At 43.0% G+C, this 22,048-nt stretch overlaps 1 protein-coding gene across 1 annotated transcript in view; it reads right to left on the reverse strand.

Moving 5' to 3' along the window:
* Positions 1 to 22,048, reverse strand: part of LOC137333149 (transmembrane 9 superfamily member 2-like) — a 96,675-nt gene that overhangs the window by 6,858 nt on the left and 67,769 nt on the right. Inside the window, exons 14-16 of the mRNA XM_067997330.1 lie at positions 20,445 to 20,596; positions 17,388 to 17,499; positions 12,930 to 13,101 (exon numbers count right to left, since the gene is read on the reverse strand). Coding sequence (XP_067853431.1) covers positions 12,930 to 13,101; positions 17,388 to 17,499; positions 20,445 to 20,596 — 436 coding nt within the window. The remainder of the gene's footprint in view (positions 1 to 12,929; positions 13,102 to 17,387; positions 17,500 to 20,444; positions 20,597 to 22,048) is intronic.

Below are 22,048 nucleotides of genomic sequence, written 5' to 3' on the forward strand. Positions count from 1 at the left end.
AAATTCAGGATTATGCATAGAGTACAAAAGCAAGGAAGTTATGCTAAATCTTCATAATACATTGGTTAGGCCATAGCTGGAGTATTGTGTTCAATTCTGCGCACCACAATTTAGGAAGGATGTCAAGGCCTCAGAGGGGGTGCAGGGGAGATTTACTAGAATGGTGCCAGGGATGAAGGACTTCAGTTATATGGAGAAGCTGGGATTGTTCTCCTTAGAACAGAGAAGGTTAAGGGGAGATTTGATAGGTGTTCAAAATCATGAAGGGTTTTGACAGAGTAAATAAAGAGAAACTGTTTCCAGTGGCAGAAGGGTCGGTAACCAGTGGACACGGATTTAAGGTGATCGGCAAAAGAGCCAGAGGCGACATGAGGAAACATTTTTTTTTTACACAACGAGTTGTAAAGATCTGCACTGCATGAAAGGTAGATTCAATAGTAACTTTCAAAAGGGAATTGGATAAATACTTGAAGGGGAGAAATTTAAGGACTAATTGGACAGCTCTTCCAAAGAGCTGGCACAGGCACGATGGCCCGAATGGCTTCTTCCTGTGCTGTACCTGCTATGATACTATACTGCCATGGTTTTCAGCCTTGGCTCAGTGCTAGCACACTCACCTTTAAGTCAGAAGGTTGTGGGTTCAAGCCCCACTCCAGAGGCTTGAGCACATAATCTAGGCTGACACTTCAGTGCAGTACTAAGGGAGTGCTGCACTTTCGGAGGTGCTGTCTTTTAGGTGAGACATTAAACTGAGGCCTCGTCCGTCCTCTGTCACTGAACTATCGTCACGTTCTCCCTAAGAAGGGGCACCAAAATTAGGTCTGAGCAGAATGTTTATAACTACGGGAGTAACTCCTTGATTTTATATTCTATGGCTCTTGTGGTAAAACAATAAGGCAGAAGGTTAAACATTTTAAACTTATAAGAAAATTCAGTGAGGGAAGGCCGTTTGGCCCATCAAGCTCACTCCATCCAGAGTCCATGCAGGATTATTCTTTCATGGAGTTCCCTGCCTCCCAACTGTTGATCCCCTATTTCAAGGACACTAAATCCCTTAATCTACCTCTGCCGAAAAAAATTAAGCAGTGTCACTGATCTCTCTAACACCCAATCAAACTCTATGGAAATAGGGGTCACCTACCCACTATCCTGTGGGAGGAAAAGCTTCTAATCGATGACCTTGCTCGAGGCTTGTGAATTTTGTGCTTGTGCCCGAGTCCTGCGCTCACTGTCCAAGTTACACAGGTTGCTTATTTTAAACTCATCTTTCATTATTTTGAAGACCTGTGTCACGTCAACTCTAATAGACAATACAACAAACAGCAAAATAGTTAAGAATCGGTTAAGTAAGTAAAATTAAAATAGACAAGAGTTGGGGGAAGAGACACATAATTGAGAGGGAAGATGTACAGCACAGGGAAAGTAAAGGCAAGGACAGTTAATGGGTTACAGTGTTTTTATTTTACAATTAAGTTCTAGGTGTATGATTTAGTAGTTTAAAGTTAGTGTTGAGGTAGTATGACTGTTTAATAGCCAATTAATTATTGATGAAGGTAGATGTGGAGCATAAACACCGGCACAGACCTGTTGGGCCGACTGGCCTATATGTAATTCTACGTAATATTTAGATGACTTTGTTCCAGTGATGTTAATTTTAGATTGGCTGAAACATGGTCAGCCTGGGGAGACAGCAATTTCCCTGAACCTGCTGACACTCAATGGTTAATTAACATTAAGAACATAAGAAATGGGAGGAGTAGGCCATTCGGCCCCTCGAGCCTGCTCTGCCTTTCAAAGAGATCATGGCTGAACTTCGACCTCAACTCCACTTTCCCGCCCGATCCCCATATCCCATGATTCCTTTAGAGTCCAAAAATCTAACAATCATAGAAAGCTTACAGCACAGGAGGTGGCCATTCAGCCCATCGAGTCCGTGCCGGCTCCGTGCAAGAGCAATCCAGCTTGTGCAGCTCCCCCGCCCTATCCCCGTAGCCCTGCAATTTTTTTCCTTTCAAGTACTCATCCAGTTCCCTTTTGAAGGCCATGACTGAATCTGCCTCCACCGCCCCCTCGGGCAGTGCATTCCAGATCCTAATCACTCGCTGTGTAAAAAAGTTTTTCCTCATGTCACCTTTGGTTCTTTTGCCAATCACCTTAAATCTATGCCCTCTGGTTCTTGACCCTTCTGCCAATGGGAACAGTTTCTCTCTATCTACTCTGTCCAGACACTTCATGATTTTGAATACCTCAATCAAATCTCCTCACATTTTCTGTTCCAAGGAGAACAACCCCAGCTTCTCCAGTCTATCAACGTAACTGAAGTCCCTCATCCCTGGAATCATTCTAGTAAATCTCTTCTGCACCCTTTCTAAGGCCTTCACATCTTTCCTAAAGTGCGTTGCCCAGAACTGCACACAATACTCCAGTTGTGGTCGAACCATCGTTTCATAAAGATTCATCATCACTTCCTTGCTTTTGTATTCTCTGCCTCTACTTATAAAGCCCAGGATCCCGTATGCTTTTTTAACCACTTTCTCAACCTGCCCTGCCACCTTCAACTATTTGTGCACATATACCCCCAGATCTCTGTTCATGTACCCCTTTTAGAATTGTGCACCCCAGTTTATATTCCCTCCTCTCATTCTTCCTACCGAAATGCATCACCTTGCATTTTTCTGCATTAAATTTCATCTGCCACGTGTCTGCCTATGCCACCAGCCTGTCTATATCCTCTTGAAGTCTATCACTATCCTCCTCACTGTTCATTACCCTTACTACTTTTGTGTCATCTGCAAATTTTGAAATTGTGCCCTGTACACCCAAGTCCAAGTCATTAATATATATCAAGAAAAGCAGTGGTCCCATCACCGACCCCTGGGGAACACCACTGTACACCTCCCTCCAGTCCGAAAAACAACCGTTCACCACTACTCTCTGTTTCCTGTTATTGAGCCAATTCTGCATCCATGTAACTGCTGACCCCTTTATTCCATGGGCCGCAATCTTGATGACAAGCCTACCATGCGGCACTTTATCAAATGCCTTTTGAAAGTCCATATACGCATCAACTGCATTGCCCTCACCTACCCTCTGTTACCTCATCAATAGGGAATACAGTTAATACAATTATACTAGCTGTTCCTACAGTTAACACGATTTTACTAGCTGTTACTACGAACCTGCCCACATTTTTTTTAAATTCATTCATGGGATGTGGGCGTCGCTGGCGAGGCCAGCATTTATTGCCCATCCCTAACTGCCCTTGAGAAGGTGGTGGTGAGCCGCCTTCTTGAACCGATGCAGTCTGTGTGGTGAAGGTTCTCCCACAGTGGTGTTAGGAAGGAAGTTCCAGGATTTTGACCCAGTGACAATGAAGGAACGAAGATATATTTCCAAGTCGGGATGGTGTGTGACTTGGAGGGGAACGTGCAGGTGGTGTTGTTCTCCTGTGCCTGCTGCTCTTGTCCTTCTAGGTGGTAGAGGTCGCGGGTTTGGGAGGTGCTGTCGAAAAAGCCTTGGCGAGTTGCTGCAGTGCATCCTGTGGATGGTACACACTGCAGCCACAGTGCGCCGGTGTGAAGGGAGTGAATATTTAGGGTGGTGGATGGGGTGCCAATCAAGCGGGCTGCTTTGTCCTGGATGGTGTCGAGTTTCTTGAGTGTTGTTGGAGCTGCACTCATCCAGGCAAGTGGAGAGTATTCCATCACATTCCTGACTTGTGCCTTGTCGATGGTGGAAAGGCTTTGGGGAGTCAGGAGGTGAGTCACTCGCCGTAGAATACCCAGCCTCTGACCTGCTCTTGTAGCCACAGTATTTATATGGCTGGTCCAGTTAAGTATCTGGTCAATGGTAACCCCCAGGATGTTGTTGGTGGGGGATTCGGCAATGGTAATGTCGTTGAATGTCATGGTGAGGTGGTTAGACCCTCTCTTGTTGGAGATAGTCATTGCCTGGCACGAATGTTACTTGCCACTTATAAGCCCAAGCCTGGATGTTGTCCAGGTCTTGCTGCATGCAGGCACAGACTGCTTCATTATCTGAGGGGTTGCGAATGGAACTGATCACTCTGCAATCATCAGCGAACATCCCCATTTCCGACCTTATGATGGAGGGAAGGTCATTGATGAAGCAGCTGAAGATGGTTGGGCCTCGGACGCTGCCCTGAGGAACGCCTGCAGCAATGTCCTGGGGCCGAGATGATTGGCCTCCAACAACCACTACCATCTTCCTTTGTGCTTGGTATGACTCCAGCCACTGGAGAGTTTTCCCCCCTGATTCCCATTGACTTCAATTTTACTGGGGCTCCTTGGAGCCACACTCAGTCAAATGCTGCCTTGATGTCAAGGGCAGTCAGTCACATCTCACCTCACCTCTGGAATTCAGCTCTTTTGTCCATGTTTGGACCAAGGCTGTAATAAGGTCTGGAGCAGAGCGGTCCTGGCAGAACTCAAACTGAGCATCGGTGAGCAGGTTATTGGTGAATAAGTGCCGCTTGATAGCACTGTCGACGACACCTTCCATCACCTTGCTGATGATTGAGAGTAGACTGATGGGGCAGTAATTGGCAGGATTGGATTTGTCCTGCTTTTTGTGGACAGGACATACCTGGGCAATTTTCCACATTGTCGGGTAGATGCCAGTGTTGTAGCTGTACTGGAACAGTTTGGCTAGAGGCACGGCTAGTTCTGGAGCACAAGTCTTCACCACTACAGTCGGGATGTTGTCGGGGCCCACAGCCTTTGTTGTATCCAGTGCACTCAGCCGTTTCTTGATATCTCGTGGAGTGAATCGAATTGGCTGAAGATTGGGGATATCGGGAGGAGGCTGAGATGGATCATCCACTCAGCACTTCTGGCTGAAGATGGTTGCAAATGCTTCAGCCTTGTCTTTTGCACTCACGTGCTGGACTCCGCCATCATTGAGGATGGGGATGTTTGCAGAGCCTCCTCCTCCCGTTAGTTGTTTAATTGTCCACCACCATTCACGATTGGATGTGGCAGGACTGCAGAGCTTTGATCTGAGCTGTTGGTTGTGGAACTGCTTAGCATGTTGCTTCCACTGTTTAGCACGCATATAGTCCTGAGTTGTAGCTTCACCAGGTTGGCACCTCATTTTTAGGTACGCCTGGTGCTGCTCTTCTGCACTCCTCAATAAGCCAGGGTTGATCCTTTGGCTTGTTGGTAATGGTAGAGTGAGGAATATGCCAGGCCATGAGGTTACAGATTGTGCTGGAATGCAATTCTGCTGCTGCTGATGGCCCACAGCGCCTCATGGATGCCCAGTTTTGAGCTGCTAGATCTGTTCTGAATCTATCCCATTTAGCACGGTGATAGTGCCACACAATACCTGAGTGTCCTCAGTGTGAAGACGGGACTTCGTCTCCACGAGGACTATGTGATGGTTACTCCTACCAATACTGTCATGGGCAAATGCGTTTGCGACTGGAAGACTGGTGAGGACGAGGTCAAGTAAGTTTTTCCGTCATGTTGGTTCGCTCACCACCTGCTGCAGGCCCAGTCTGGCAGCTATGTCCTTCAGGATTTGGCCAGCTCGGTCAGTAGTGGTGCTACCGAGCCACTCTTGGTGACGGACATTGAAGTCCCCCACCCAGAGTACATTCTGTGCCCTTGCTACCCTCAGTGCTTCCTCCAAGTGGTGCTCAACATTGTCACCATTAATTCACTTTCCATTTTGTTGCATTAGAACTGTTTAATTGAGATGTTTAATTATTTTCCCCCAATCTGTCTATTTTAAATTGAAAATACTTTTATGAAATTTTTCGATTACACAAATTGACCTTCGTTTCTGCTCATTGTAACGGATTATTCATTTTGCAAAGAACAGATTCCTACCACAGCCAGGTGTGGCATGTGATGTGCATGATATGTAAAAAAAAAAGGCAGAAAATGATCACTCTCTCAACAATGCCTCATTTTAATGGCCCAAGAGTATCCATAATTACAAGTCCGTATGTCAAGTACAAAAACAGCTGTCCACTTTAGAAATAAAAATTCCAACTAATATAAATGTAATCACTGTAAAATTAATTTTCATGAAAACTAGCGTTATTGATTTTTTTGTAATATATATGTGCCTGAACTTAACTGTGCTTCATTAAGACTGTCATCAGGCACTGAAGCACAGATGAAGCAGGTTCAGTGTCAGAACCCAAATTATTGTGGCCATGGTTACAGAATGCCGGGCTTAATGTAATTTCAGAACCAGTACCTTCCTTTTGTACCACTTAATTAGACTTCTTTAAAAGATAACCAGAATCAGCTTTCCACAATCGAATGTTAAGCCTAATGTAATCATGTGGTTTTATTTTTAATAGTTGCACTGACATATTTATGCATGTCCAGTTTTTAAATATACTAGCTACTATTTTACACCTAACATTGCGTATATGTGTTCATGCTAACCTGGAAAACTAGCAAAATCTGACCAACTGCTTCAACAAAGAGGTTGACACAGCTTCACAGTAGCCCTGACTACAAGGTGAAGGAGGACAGAGACTGGTCATAATTTAAGGTGCAGACATTATCCAAGATTCACTTTTAGTGACAGGGAGGAGGGTGAAATATTGAAGTGCACAAAAGCACAATTTGCAGCATTGGTGAATCGACTGAAAGGAATCGGAGTACTGAGGGGATATAAATTCTGAGGGCATGAGATTTATCTTTTGGCAGGCTTGCAGGGAATTTTGATTTTAGACACCATTGTCTGTCATTTTGGAAATAATTTCACCTGGAATCATGGCAGATGCTTTAAAGAGGAAACTAAAAGTAGTTGTTGGGGCTTCAGAATAACACCCTCCCTGAACCCCTCTGGCTCTCCACCCGCTCTCAACCTTTAGAATCCTCCTTAAAAGTTTTGCTTCACACTTTCAAATCTACTTATCCGTTCGCCGCTGTAAGGTGCCATGCTATATTTTTCTACTTTAAAGGCGCTATATAAATGCAAGATGTGCTTCTAGTATATAGAGTCCAGTTCCCTTTGTTGGGAATATAATCCTAGATACAGCATGCTAATTGGTAAATTGAAACTTTTTAAAAACACACAGCTACAACAATCCCAACTGGCACTGTATTTCAGTCACAAGGCAAGACTGGCTCACTAATGCACAGGACTCCATCTCAGGGCCCGTGGCAGCCGAGAGGCAGTTGGGGCATTATCTGGATTCAGGGCATGTTCATTTAAAAATAAGAACCGTTTATTAAAGTTAAATAACTTCTGCGCTGAGGGCAAGCCAACATCAAAAGGAAACCAATGTTCAGACCCAAGTCTGATGGAAGATCACCCATGCATTAAGCTGTCTTCCCCTTTTAGATTTTTTTTGTTTGTTCTCTGGATGTGGGGAACGCTGGCAAGGCTGCATTTATTGCCTATTCTACTTGCCGAGAAGGTACTGGATGGGCCTTTTCCTTGAACTGCTGTGATGGTGCTCCCAGTGGTGTTAGGTAGGGCACCCCGGGATATTGCCCCAGCGACGAAGAAACAGCAATGTGTGCACAAGTCAGGCTGGTGCATGGCTTGGAGAGGAACTTGGAGGTGACGGGGAATCCCAATGACTATTTAAAATATTTTGTTTTAAACTCACTTAAAATAATTCGATCAACACCTCCATTAAAACATCATACAAACATGTATTATTGTCAATGGTAACTTTTTTGCCTATATTGCTCTTTTAACTATGCTAAAAAAATAATAATTTTTAATGCAATCATTAAAATCAATTGATGTGCAGGAACAGGCACAGGGAGTTGAACATTGGGATCCAGGTGGAGCTTACTGCCTGCCTCCAGTACTGCACTTACTGATTGTTAAAGTCACACCTCACATTTTCTGTGGATGTTGACTGCTCTAAGATGGATGGTGTGGGCTCTCTCCCTGGTGACTGTAAGGTAACAAAAGGGAACTCTACCATGAGCATGTAAACAAACTGAAAACAGCTTTCAAAAGTTAGAATATAACTGGGTGCTACGATTCACTACAAACAGGCCAACGGACCACATCACACATTACAATGATACACCAGAGTAAAATTCTACATTTGAGAATGTCAGCATACTTTTTTTTTAAAATAGAATAAACTCTCAATTTCTTTGGGAGACGTACACTAAACGGTGCTGTAACTGCACCACTCAGAACCATCAACTAATCTTAAAACCTTTCTCCCTCAAATTCATGTGTAACTAACAGCAAGAGAAAGTAACGCATGGTTGGTTCCAACAGCCTCCACTCTGCAACCAACCAGACTGGTTGATATCGAACCTCCAATTCCAGTGAAACTAATTTTCATATGCAGCACTAACAAGTTGACAATGTTGCAATTGTAGTGTGTGTGCGTGTATCTTGCATGTGGCATGTGTCGGTCACGTTTCAGGCATCACACGAGTGCATTTGTTGTGTTATAAAGTGTTCACAAAGAAAGCCAATAATTTGCAGTTTCACAGAAACCTCCCAAGCAACAGAAAATATTTAGACGATCCAGCAGTCAGCACATCTGTGGCACCTAATGGACCTTAGGAGTGTCAGGCTTAAAAAGCTTAACCTCGAACTGACCCAAACATCTGCAAAGAGCAATCAGCATTTAATCGATTTCAAGAATACAGAGCAATTACATTTTGAATCTTAAACAAACCTGTACTTTAGTTGCATCTAACCCTATGCTTTAGCAGAATAATACACTGTGCATTACTTGGTATAAGGCTGTCCTTCTAAAACTGCTCATTCATTGACCTACCATGAACAGCTTCACCCGAGATCTGTTAGTTCTGTAAAATCCTTTAACATGCTTCCAGCCATGTGCTTTTTTTTTGTTAAGAACAGACATTGTACACTCTAAAAACAGTCTAACGAAAACAAGTGATAGACTATAGGAACTGGGGCTATTTTCTACCCTAAGGATTCCTCACAGCTGCTGCTGAATATACGTTCTACTGCTTGTCTGCTCTTTCCTTAAATTCAGCTCCAACAAATTCAATTAATTGAGCTGGAGCTATTTTCTCCCCATCCATAAAATAACCCAACCGTAAACAATTGCGAAAGTTTCCTTGCAAATAATGTGAAATTTCTATGTTAAAACCGTTACGTTGGTTCAACCACACACTTTTATTTCACTGTATGAATTGGTAGGGATTCAAAGCACGAGCAGCCGATAATAAGGCATGCAGAAGAACTCAAGAGTCCAGCTGCCACATGCTTCTTGAAGCTCTCAATTTTCTCAGTGGTGGGTACTGCAGCAATCCCCCAAGTATAAATAATATATATCCATAATAGACCAAAGCCCTATTCTGACAAAAGGAATCACTCATGCAGCAACATATAGAGCACTAAATACTGATTTAGAGAGATTCATTTCTGCCAGAAAGAGGGCTGCGTCATACATTGTTTTAAATAACAAACTTGTCAGTTACATCTGATCCATGAGTAAAAATATTGGTGCCCACTGAAGTATGGGATTTGATTAAAAAATGCACATTAAAGAAAATTCAGTAAAAAGCTTTTTTTTCCTGCATTATGCTAATTTGTACTCAGTCAATGACGTGCAAGGGCTACAACTTGCTGTGCCATCTCAATCACTATGTCTTTCGAAATATAATCTATGCTGACAAATCTACCAGCATAGATTATATTTCAATATACGCTGTTTCAGAAGGAGAGGAGCATTATACAATGTAACACACAATGTATTATTCTGCTGCTACAGGGCGCTGTGCGTTACCTGGGCTACCCCTTTAAGATCACAAAGTTTAACTGTTGCAACATTTCATAGAAGCATTAAAGTTTACAGTACAGAAGGTCACTCAGCCCATTGTCTCTCTGCCAGCTCTTTATTACACCAAACTAAAATTAATCCCACTGCCCTGCTCTTTCCTCATAACCCTACATCGTCCTCTGCTTCAAATGTTCATCATTCCTTAAAAGATGCAATGGTCTGTGTCTCAACCACTCCCCCCGTGACAAAGCTCCACCAATCTACCAGGTAAAGACATTTCTCCTAATTTCTCTGACAATTTTAAATGGTTAACATCTCGTCACAAACTCCCAACCTGAAAAAGTCTCGGTTCACTCTACCAAAACTTCTAACTATTTTAAATACCTTTTTTTTTTTAAAATCGCCTCTTGGCATCCTCTGCTCTGTTTTTGCATTATGAGCATTTGACCCATCCCCTCTCTGAATGGTGCATCCATTGATTCTTTCCTTCCTCCTCTCTTCCCATCCCCTTTTATTACCTTACTACAAAGTCTGAGTATCTTTCAGTCTTCCGTTCCGATGCAAGGTATATACTGAAACGTAGTAACCCATCTTTTCTTTTCACAGGTGCCAACTGACCTGCTGGGCTTTTCCAGTGGTTTGTGTTTTTATGTCAGATTTCCAGCTTTATCTACCAGCACTCGGACTTTCAAGGAATGAGTTTTATTCAGAATTGTTCTTTCTTTAAAAAAATTGAACTCGTGATAAATGGGTACATTTTTAACTAGCAAAAATAAGATGGTGGTTCAAATAGAGCTTCACAAAATTATTTCAGCACTTTGATCTGTTCTTTTCTAGTTTGGGATTGATTGCGCTAGGTTCTGCTGCCTCATTGCTCTTTACCAACTCATTCTAACTGCTTTCGATTCATTCACACTTTGTCAGATATTTGGTTGGTAAGTTAACAGATAAGCCCTCATTTCAACCAGTTACTAATTGTTGCCCTATAGATGCCAGTATCTGCAAGGTATCACACCTCTGATGCCAATTCACTTTGCTGGGTGTGACCACTTTGAAAGGTATGGCATGATGGACCTGCCTGAGAAAAGAAGTTTAATTATATGGATAGATTGGATGGTGCGCAAAGCCCCATGTAATTATGGCCAACTTTCACTGCACAGTCACAGTAAAGAAAACAGCATTTCCACTGCTCATTTCAGTCTCCTCACACCCAGTCACATAGTTAGCAAAAATTCTGCATACTGCTGTAGTAACATTGACATTACAGTCCAAATAAACCTATGGGAGTTTGAATTAGTTTATTAAATTGACCACTAAACTTAAAATCATGTTTATTACCTTCTGTGCTGTTAATTGAAGGCCTTAATTGATTACTACATTGCCTCTTCATTGAAAACCATCTCAAAGAGCAAATAAATCTGATCTTCACAGAAATGCTCAACTAAATTTGGAATTCTCGTGTCAGTTTAGGTACGGGGACGTGTCCTGTGGGCGAGGAGTGTGCATCACTTCTTACCTAAGAAAGGATATACTTGCCATAGAGGGAGTGCAGCAAAGGTTCACCAGACTGATCCCGGGGATGGCAGGACTGTCGTGTGAGGAGGGATTGGGTCGACTCGGCCTGTATTCACTCGAGTTTAGAAGAATGAGAGGGGATCTCATTGAAACATATAAAATTCTGACAGGGCTAGACAGACTGGAAGCAGGGAGGATGTTTCCACTGGCTGGGGGGGACCCAGAACGAGGGGTCACAGTCTCAGGATACGGGGTAGAACATTTAGGACTGAGATGAGGAGAAATTTCTTCACTCAGGGTGGTGAACCTGTGGAATTCTCTACCACAGAAGGCTGTGGAGGCCAAGTCACTGAATATACTTAAGGAGCTGGATAGATTTCTAGACCCAAAAGGCATCAAGGGGTATGGGGAGAGAGCAGGAATATGGTATTGAGATAGAGGATCAGCCATGATCATATTGAATGGTGGAGCAGGCTCGAAGGGCCGAATGGCCTACCCCTGCTCCTATTTTCTAGGTTTCTATCAGGCACACAGAATCTCTGTGGATGTCACAGGATCATGAATCAGGGGACTCATGAGCATGTTGGTGGATTTCTGCTCAAACCCTCCAAACAAGAACGTACTGCACATCTTGTGTTGCTGCTAAGTGGTTCCTCATTGAAGTGACTGACCACAGCCAAACTCCTGTGAGTTCAGCATTTTATTAGGCACGAGACAAATACGGATTTAACCGTAACAAAAATACTCTGTTATTTGTTCCCAATTTTTGATTTCACTTTACTTTTACCCAACTTCAATTTTATATTTTTAAGTTTAAAGTAGTTTACTTACCTGGTGTTCCATAGCTCCTGGGTTTCGCTATCTATTTTGGCTAGCAACCACATTGGAAAAATTTAATTTGAAACTCTGATGTACCTACATGCATCAAATCAAGGAGGACTGCCCATGGGACTGCCTGTCTAAACCACATGATATGATGCATTTGTCTTTTAAAAAGGATTAAACTTTCTAATACATCACCAATAGAACCAGAAAACAGCTGTGGTTTATTCTGCAAGCAGTACGGTAGAGGGGTATAGTAGTGTAGTGGTTATGTTACTGACTAGTAATCCAGAGGCTGGAATAAATCCAGAGAACGTGAGTTCAAATCCCACCATTCATTCAGTTTTAAAATATCTTGAAATAAAGATAGTAAGAGTGACCATGAAGCTGTCGGATTGCCGTAAAAACCCAACTGGTTCACTAATGCTCTTTAAGGAAGGAAACCTGCCGTCCTTACCTGGTCTGGGCCTATATGTGACTCCAGTCCCGCACCCTCTGAAATGGCCTAGCAAGTCACTCAGTTGTATCAAAACCATTACAAAGAACTAGCGGTTCAATAAGGCCCATCACCACCTTCTCAGGGCAACTAGGGATGGGCAATAAATGCCGGCCTTGCCAGTGATGCCCACATCCCAAGAATGAATTAAAAAAACACCATTAGCTACCCAAAGCAAAATCTCTCTCCAGAATGTCAAGTTGTTGAAAACATTTCTGCACCACTTCAATAAATTAAATTCCATTCGTGTATCCTGTAGGATGACATTTATCGCTAGTTGGGTTTATTTCTTAAAAAAAGTGAAAATGTGTATCATCTGGCTCAAAACAGAGAAATGCAGATAAATATATCACACATAATAAATTTCCATCCTACCTGTAAAGAGGAAAAAGATCAAGACCATAATGAGAGTGTATCCAAAATATAATATTGTGCTCGCGGCTCCTGAAATCTGCAGCTTGGAGAAGAAGTAATGAACAGCATACACAAAGAAGTAGACAGCTGTAAAACCACTCGTCAGAAATGACCTCCACCACCAGTGGTAATCCTACAAAGCAATTAAATGGTATAAAAAGTTTGTTAAATAAGATTTTGTTCAAAGATGAGTGAACGTCGCACAGTCAGAGCACTGAAACACTAAAATACATTGCATTAATTTGTGCAGAGTTTTCAAAAAAAGATCTAAGAGTCAATATTTTTTTATGGACATGATTAAAAAGTTTGGGACATGTAACGATGTAGTAATTGTGTCAAATTTGGGACTGTTCACAAAATATAAATGATGTGATATAAACGTACAGGTGCAGGATAGGGAGTGAGAGTGTGTTCAGCAGATGGTCATTAAACAGATAATTGCAACAAAATGGAAATTACATAGCAAATACCATAATAAAATGATTGCTTTCTTCGTTGCCCTCTTTGAATGCTGAGATTCCTTGCCGGGATACAGTTCGACAGGATCTGGGGACTCTCCGGTACTCAGCCCAAGTGGCCTTGAGCCTGGACAGTGAGCATCAGCGGACTGACAGGAATGATAACACAGCCGAGCCAATCCTGTGCTTGGCCAAAGACCACACATGTGCACTACCAGCAGGAGTCACTAGATGGCAATCAGGAGCAGGGACCCTCTCCCCAAAAACATTTACCTGAGGAAGGAGGAAGCCTCCGAAAGCTTGTGAATTTAAAATAAAATTGCTGGACTATAACTTGGTGTTGTAAAATTGTTTACAAAAATATTACAGCCTTGAAACGACTGAGGAAAGTCAAATTTATTAACAGGTCTTTCAGTGGAAACAGAGCAGGAAGTTAACTACAAAGCATGCTACAAATTCAGAGCAATAATTAATTTGATAATTATCTTTCAAAAAACTGCAACAAATCATCTTTTAAAATGACAGTGTTTAAACCTTCCTACACCACGGACATGTTATCTGGTCTGGGTGCAATCAGGTTCCACAACACAATCACAGTTCTAGCACTAGACCCTTGAAAGCCACGTGAACAACTGACCCGTGATGCAACCAGGGTCAATCTTTAATGTCTTGAAACTCAAAAAGGACAGAAAAGCCGACCTCTGCAGTCAATTCTTGTCCAATGACAAATGCTTCGATTGTTTCAACCTTTGAAATGGGTGGAGGGACCCAGGGGAAAGGGGTAAACAGGAGAGTTAAAACGTTTTTTTAAAGTTTAAAAAGGGATAGAATATATTGAACTGGGTGCATTAGAAAATAAAGCGACATTCAAATAAAAATTGAAGAGAAGAGGAAAGAGAATAGCAAGATAGGGTGAGAAGTATTGAAGTCTAGTTATATATTACTTTACAAAAAAATTAATGAGTATCCTGTCCAAGTTATTTGATTGCTCATGCAGCCATCACAGAACAATCCCCATACCCCTAATCTGTGACCTACCTACCTGCTCTCTGCAGGCTTCCTGGACTCTCCTCCCAGCCCATCCCCCGACTTGCCTCTCGCTCAGTGCCCGCTCCTCGGTATTGCCTCTCTCCCAGCCTCGGGCCCCGCTCCTCGGTATTACCTCTCTCCCAGCCTCGGGCCCCGCTCCTCGGTATTACCTCTCGCCCAGCCTCGGGCCCCGCTCCTCGGTATTACCTCTCTCCCAGCCTCGGGCCCCGCTCCTCGGTATTACCTCTCTCCCAGCCTCGGGCCCCGCTCCTCGGTATTACCTCTCACCTAGTCTCATGCTCCGCTCCTCGACCTCCCCTGTCTTGCCTCTTGCCCAGGCCTTTACCTAGACCTCCCTGGATGGGCCCAGCCTGAAACCTCCCATTCAGACCTCCCTACAACCAGTCCCACTTTCCAGGTCTTGCACTGGGCTCTACCACCCCGGAAGCTGCCAGCCAGCCAGCCAATCGTGATGGCTACCCATGTCCAAATAGCAACCCAGCCAACCACGGTCTTGAAGGTTTCTGAACCTCCAAAAGTTGGTTTTACAGTCCCCCACCGCTTATAGTGGGCACGTTGGTGTCAACGCAGTTTGCCTGCTATACGCAGTGGACGCTCTAAAATCTCTCAGCCTTCTTTGGTCTCTCCTCATAACTAGTTTCCTACCCCTGGCATCATCCTGGTGAATCTTCTGTCCTTTCTGTAATGGTGGGCAAAGCAGGCTCGAGGGGCCATACGGCCTACTCCTGCTCCTATTTCTTATGTAAAGCAACACACACTACTCTAGCTGTGGCCTAAACCAATGCTTTGCACAAATCTGTCATTGCTTCTTCACTCTTGTAGTCTCGTCCCCATTTATAAATCCTAAAATGTTAAAGGCCTTTTATGACTTTGTCCATCTGCCCTCACACTTTCAGGGAATTACCTATTCCAGCCCTATGGGCTTTCTGGTCATCCATACCCTTCAGTGCCTTTCCATCAAGCACATGCTTCCATTCCTTGTGTTTCCTCCCAAAAGTATATCACCTCACACTTATCCACATTAAACTGCATCTGCCATATGCCTGCCCACTCTGCGAACCTGTTTGTCTGCCTGAAGTCTTAGAAAGTCCTTCTCACTGTTTATTTGTGTGCCGACGACACAAAACTAGGTGGGATCGTGAGTTGTGAGGAGGACGCAAAGAGGCTTCAAGGCGATTTAGACAAGTTGAGTGAGTGGGCAAATACATGGAAGATGCAGTATAACGTGGATAAATGTGAAGTTATCCCTTTCGGAAGGAAAAACAGAAAGGCAGAGTATTATTTAAATGGTGATAGATTGGGAAATGTCGATGTACAAAGGGACCTGGGTGTCCTTGTACACCAGTCACTGAAAGCAAACATGCAAGTGCAGCAAGCAGTTAGGAAGGCAAATGGTATGTTGGCCTTCACTGCAAGAGGATTTGAGTACAGGAGCAAGGATGTCTTAATGCAGTTCTACAGGGCCTTGATGATACCACATCCGGAGTATTATGTGCAGTTTTGGTCTCCTTACCCAAGAAAGGATATACTTGCCACAGAGGGCATGCAGCGAAGGTTCACCAGACTGATTCCTGGGATGACAGGACTGTCGTATGAGGAGAGATTGGGTCGACTCGGCCTGTATTCACTCGAGTTTAGAAGAATGAGAGGGGATCTCATTGAAATATATAAAATTCTGACAGGGCTAGACAGACTGGATGCAGGGAGGATGTTTCCCCTGGCTGGGGGGGGGGTCCAGAATGAGGGGTCTCAGTCTCAGGATACAGGGTAGGACATTTAGGACTGAGATGAGGAGAAATTTCTTCACTCAGAGGGTGGTGAACCTGTGGAATTCTCTACCACAGAAGGCTGTGGAGGCCAAGTCACTGAATATATTAAGAAGGAGCTAGATAGATTTCTAGATACAAAAGGCATCAAGGGGCATGGGGAGAGAGCGGGAATATGGTATTGAGATAAAGGATCAGCCATGATCATATTGAATGGTGGAGCAGGCTCGAAGGGCCGAATGGCCTACTCCTGCTCCTATTTTTCTATGTTTCTATGTCAACAAATTTCAATATTGTGACCCCTATGCCCAAGTCCAAATACACATTGAGAACAAAACTGGACCCAGAACTGCCCCCTGTGGTACACCACTTGAGCAGCACCCTCTATCCCTAATTATTTTTCTCGTCCACCAGCCAACTTTCTATTCATCCTGCTACATTTCTTCTAATACCATACACCTAAATTTTGTAATAAGTCTTGAGACACCTTATGGAGCAACTTGAAAAGTCCACAATTTACTGCATTCCCTTATCCATTTAATCAGTCACTTCTTCAAAAAACTCAAATTAAAATCAGTCAAACAAAGCTTGTTCTTAATAAATCCCTGCTTGGTGCCCTTGATTGAACCATGCATCTCCAAGTGCTCACTAATTGAAATTACATTAGAAACTGGTCTATAGGTTGAAGTTTTGCTGATGGTTTAATGAGCCCTGTATCTAAACATGTGCCTGAAACAATGGCATTCTAAGAGAAAAAAACAAATCAATAAAGCAGGCCTCACTCTATATTGGGTACAAGGGAAAAAAAGCTCATCTTTCAGGTATTGTGTCCTCAATTACCTCCCGATTCAGCAGTAATATTGCACTCTCTCTCACCCAAACAACAAACACGGATCAGCCATAAATAAAATACTCTCATTTTAAATGAGAGGAAACCCTACAGAATGAAGCTGAACTTTTTCTTCTCTGGAGAACTACAGAATTAAAAGAAATGGGATGCCCCTGCAGATTTAAAACAGGCTTTGAATTACATTCTCAGCGCGGTAAAATGTCTCTGCTGCAGTAACGTTTCAGCATGAGTTGTTGCTACATTACTTTAACAAGTACCAATTGGAACACGAGGCAATGAAGTTCAGAGTACAAACCTCTGCACAAAGGTGGAAGTAACAGAGCAGGATGGTAGCTTCTGAGCAAGTGATGAGGAGAATGATGAATACCAAGAACAGGAATCCAAACATGTAATACATCTGATGAGACCTAAAATGTAATATATAAATTAATTAATGCAAGTTGAACACCGCAAAGTGCAGAAGCAAAATCCAATAAATACAAGCAAAATGTGCCATCTAAGTAAATTCTTATACAATGCCTTGGGTGCAGAAACAACGACAATAATTATAATTCCAAGTACACACAAAAGGTGGTAGAAGTTTGGAACTCTCTTCCGCAAACGGCAATTGATACTAGTTCAATTACTAAATTTAAATGTGAGATAGATAGCTTTTTGGCAACCAAAGGTATTAAGGGATATGGGCCAAAGGCAGGTATATGGAGTTAGATCACAGATCAGCCATGATCTTATCAAATGGCGGAGCAGGCACGAGGGGCTGAATGGCCTACTCCTGTTCCTAGGTTCCTAAACTCTTAGGATAAAGCTTCTGAACCAGTTAGAGCAAATTGCGCATTTCTGAATTCCAATATATAAATCTGATGCTCTTTACCGTGGGAAGCTCAGTAAGATTTAGCTTGTTCCTCTTCAAAAAAAAATTTGGATAATACACATAATAAGCAGATTGTTTGGTACCAGTTAGTGTAAGGCCAGTCACCCCATCCTGTCCACACTAAGTCCCATTCTCCCAACACCCCTGTCTTCACTGACCAACTCCAGCTCTCAGTCTTCCAATGTGTTAACTTGAAACTCCTTCAATTTCAAATTCCTATATGGCCTTGCTGTAGGGCAACCTCCTTTGGTCCTATATCATCCACCCTACATTGGTGGCAGAGCCTTCTCACCTTGGACCCACTTGCTTTAACTCCATCCCCAAGTCCCTTCGCCTCTCCTCTTCTCAAAACCTAACCTTTCAGTCGTCCCTCCTAATCTCGCCCTCATGGCTCAGCATCCACTTCAGTCTATTTCCATTTGTGAAGTCTCACCGCATTTTTTTTTAAACATTACTGACATTAATATTTTCCTAAAATCACACTACTAAACACTGGATTAAGAGATGGCTGTTAAATTTTCAGTACTACCAAAACCCTTTTCCACATCTTTGTCACCTCTAGACTCGATTTCTCAAATGCCCTGCTTGCTGGCCTCCATAAATACCAAATCATTCAGAACTCCCTGTCCACATCCAATCATACGCAAACCAGACAATGAAACGAAGGACCAGTTAATGTGTTTTTGGTGGTGTTGGTCGAGAGGGGAACGTTGTCCTGGATACTGGGAGAACTCCGCTGTCCTCCTTCCAATGGGGGTGTTTTACATCCACTTGAACCAAGGACCCATCTGAAAGACGGCATCTCCGACAATGCAGCACTCCCTCAGTGCCGCACTGAAATGAGAGCCGAGATTACATGCTCAGGTCCTGCAGTAGGGCTTGAAACTACAACCTGATGACTCAGAGGCAAAAGTGTTACCAACTGAGTCAAGCTGACACACCTAGAATTTGTACTACTTGTATCTTCATGAAGTAGCTATCAAAGTGCTGAGCAGAATGCAAAGTGGAATAGTACAAGAACAACTTTAAGCACCACTCCAGATGGAGAAATTAAATAGGTATTTTATAAATGTACAACCTCTGACTCTCAAACAATGACAATATATAAAAAGCATTCCCCAGACTCAATCCTGGGATGGCGGGACTGTTGTACGAGGAGAGATTGAGTGGACTAGGCCTGTATTCTCTAGAGTTTAGAAGAATGAGAGATAATCTCATTGAAACATATAAAATTCTTACAGGAAGGATGTTTCTCCTCGCTGGAGAGTCTAGAGCCAGGGGTCACAGTTTCAGAATAAGGGGTGGGCCATTTAGGACTGGGATGAGGAGAAATTTCTTCACTCAGAGGATGGTGAATCTTTGGAATTCTTTACCCAGGAGGGCTGTGGAGGCTCATTGAGTACATTCAAAACAGAGATTGATAGATTTCTAGATATTAAAGGCATCAAGGGATATGGGGGTGGTGCGGGAAAACGGAGTTGAGGTAGAAGATCAGCCATGATCTTGTTGAATGGCGGAGCAGGCTCGAGGGGCCGGATGGCCTACTCCTGCTCCTATTTCTTATGGTCTTATGCATAGCTTAACACAGCCTTAGTAATGCACAATCCATGTACAACACTTGTAGCACAGACCTGATTAGGACAAGTTTTTTTTGCGTTAGTGTTACAGTAAAAGCAGACAAATTAAATGTACCTAAAAGAAAATACAGCTAACATCAAAGTACTTTTTAAAATGTAAGTGTGGATTCTAAATGCTTTAGGAACATAGGAACAGTAGGCCCATTCAGCCCCTCGAACCTGTTCTGCCAATTCAATGACATTGTGGCTGATCTGTATTCTAACCCCATATCCCTGGCTAGCAAAAATCGATCAATCTCAGATTTATAATTATTAATTGAGCCAGCATCTCCTGCTTTTTTTAAAAAAAAAAGCTCAAGGAAACACAAACTGCTGAGAGTACAGTTATAGTGACGAATGACCCTATGAAGAGGATTATGTAAAAATTACACCCTAAGCTAGATCCTTTGGACCCTCTGGGCACTTTATAAAGTTACAGGGTTTTAAATGTTTTAAGAAAGTGGATGTTCCCGCTTGTGAACTCAAAATTTATAAAGTATCCGTGCATAGAGTTCTCTTTTGACCTGGCGAATTCAATTTGCAGCCAGGCATCACAAACAAGGTATTTGATGCCAGTTCTGATGAAAGGTCGTCGACCTGAAACGTTTCTCTCTCTCTCTCTCCACAGATGCTGCCTGACCTGCTGAGTGTTTCCAGCGCTTTCAACTTCTATTTCAGATTTCCAGCATCCACAGTATTTGGCTTCTGTGAACAAGGTATTGTTTGGCTGGAATGGATTCTGTAACTACCAGCCTCATCAATTACACACTCTTGGATATATCTGCATCTGTCAAACTTTAAATATTTAAGGCCGAAAGAGAGAGACACCGAATTCTTTTTCACAGCACATTTCATCACAACTCACCAGATGCTGTTCAGAATAAAGAACAGCTGTATGAAAATGCACCCGAAGGGTAGGATACCTCCCATGACGATGCCCGGTAACGGTTTTGTAAAAAATGATTGTTCTGGGATTTGACGTGGAATCTGATTTGTGCGGACAGGATGATCAATAGGCTGAAAGAAAGATACATGAACAAAATCAACTGTATGTACTGAAGATGACTACAACTTTTACTTGTTGCACACCACGTTTGGTGGTCTAATTTTCTTGCTATGAAGTGAAAACAGAAAACAGATATTGCCCAATTACACTATGATTGACTGATAACTTCTTTAACCACCAGTGCAGGAAAAATGATCCTGCCTCCCCTAAAGTGGGATTAAAATGCACTTTACTCAATCAGGGTCCAGCACATGTTCATACTCTATCTTTGTTGCATAAGTTTGATTTTATTATAGATTTATGATTTCATTTTGCTACATCCCCTTTTTGTGCATCTTACAGCTAAGTCATTCTATAAAAATACACATTTAAATATTCCCAACACAAATTCTTAAAATAGAATCAGCTATCAGCATGGGCCAGAGTTAAGAGGGAAAAAAAAAGCACTCAGTGAATACAGCGTAAACCATAATGAACATCCTGCACATTAAAGCTTCACTTGTTTTATTTTGTATGAAAATAAAAATATCGACTGCAGCATTTCAATTTCACTTCATGTCCCTCACACAGAAGATATCAAAACCCTCCACAATTTACAACCCTATTCAATTGCTGTTTCTGATCTCCCCCACTGACTGATGTCTGTCAAAACTCATTTAAAAAAAAAATCTAAGGATATGGGAATAGCTGGCAAGGTCGGCATGTATTCCCCATCCCTAGATGCCCCCTCTTCATGAACTGCTGCAGTCCGTGTGGTGAAGGTTCTCCCACAGTGCTATTAGGTAGGGAGTGCCAAGATTTTGACCCTGCGACGATGAAGGAGCGATCAATATATGTCCAAGTCAGGATGGTGTGTGACTCGGAGGGGAACTTGGAGGTGGTGTTGTTCCCACACGCCTGCTGCCCTTGTCCTTCTAGGTGGTGGAGGTCGTGGGCTTGGGAGGTGCTGCCAAAGAAGCCTGAGCAAGTTGCTGCAGTGCATCCTATAGATAGGGCACACTGACCAGGGCTGCAGGGAAAATGGGCAAACTGACCACGGCACTGTGGGACAGGTGGCCATTCAAGTGGGGGGAGTAAAAAGGAATGTGGTAGTGGTAGGGGATAGTATAGTCAGGGGGATAGACACTGTTCTCTGCAGCCGCGACCGAGAGTCGTAAAGGCTGTGTTGCCTGCACGGTGACAGGGTTAAGGGCATCTCCTCGGGGCTGGAAAAGAACTTGGAGCAAGAGGGGGAGGATCCAGTTGTCATGGTCCACGTAGGAACCAACTACATAGGTAGAATAAGAACGAGGCTCTGAGAGACAGTGTGAGGAGCTAGGGTCTAAATTAACGAGCAGAACCTCAAAGGTAATAATAGCTGGATACTACCTGAGCCACGTGTAAATTGGCATAGGGACAAACAGATCAGAGAGTTAAATGCGTGGCTCAATGAGTGGTGTGGGAGGAAGGAGTTTTGATTCATG

The sequence above is a fragment of the Heptranchias perlo genome, chromosome 15 (assembly GCF_035084215.1).
Source record: "Heptranchias perlo isolate sHepPer1 chromosome 15, sHepPer1.hap1, whole genome shotgun sequence".
In the NCBI taxonomy this organism is placed as follows: domain Eukaryota; kingdom Metazoa; phylum Chordata; class Chondrichthyes; order Hexanchiformes; family Hexanchidae; genus Heptranchias; species Heptranchias perlo.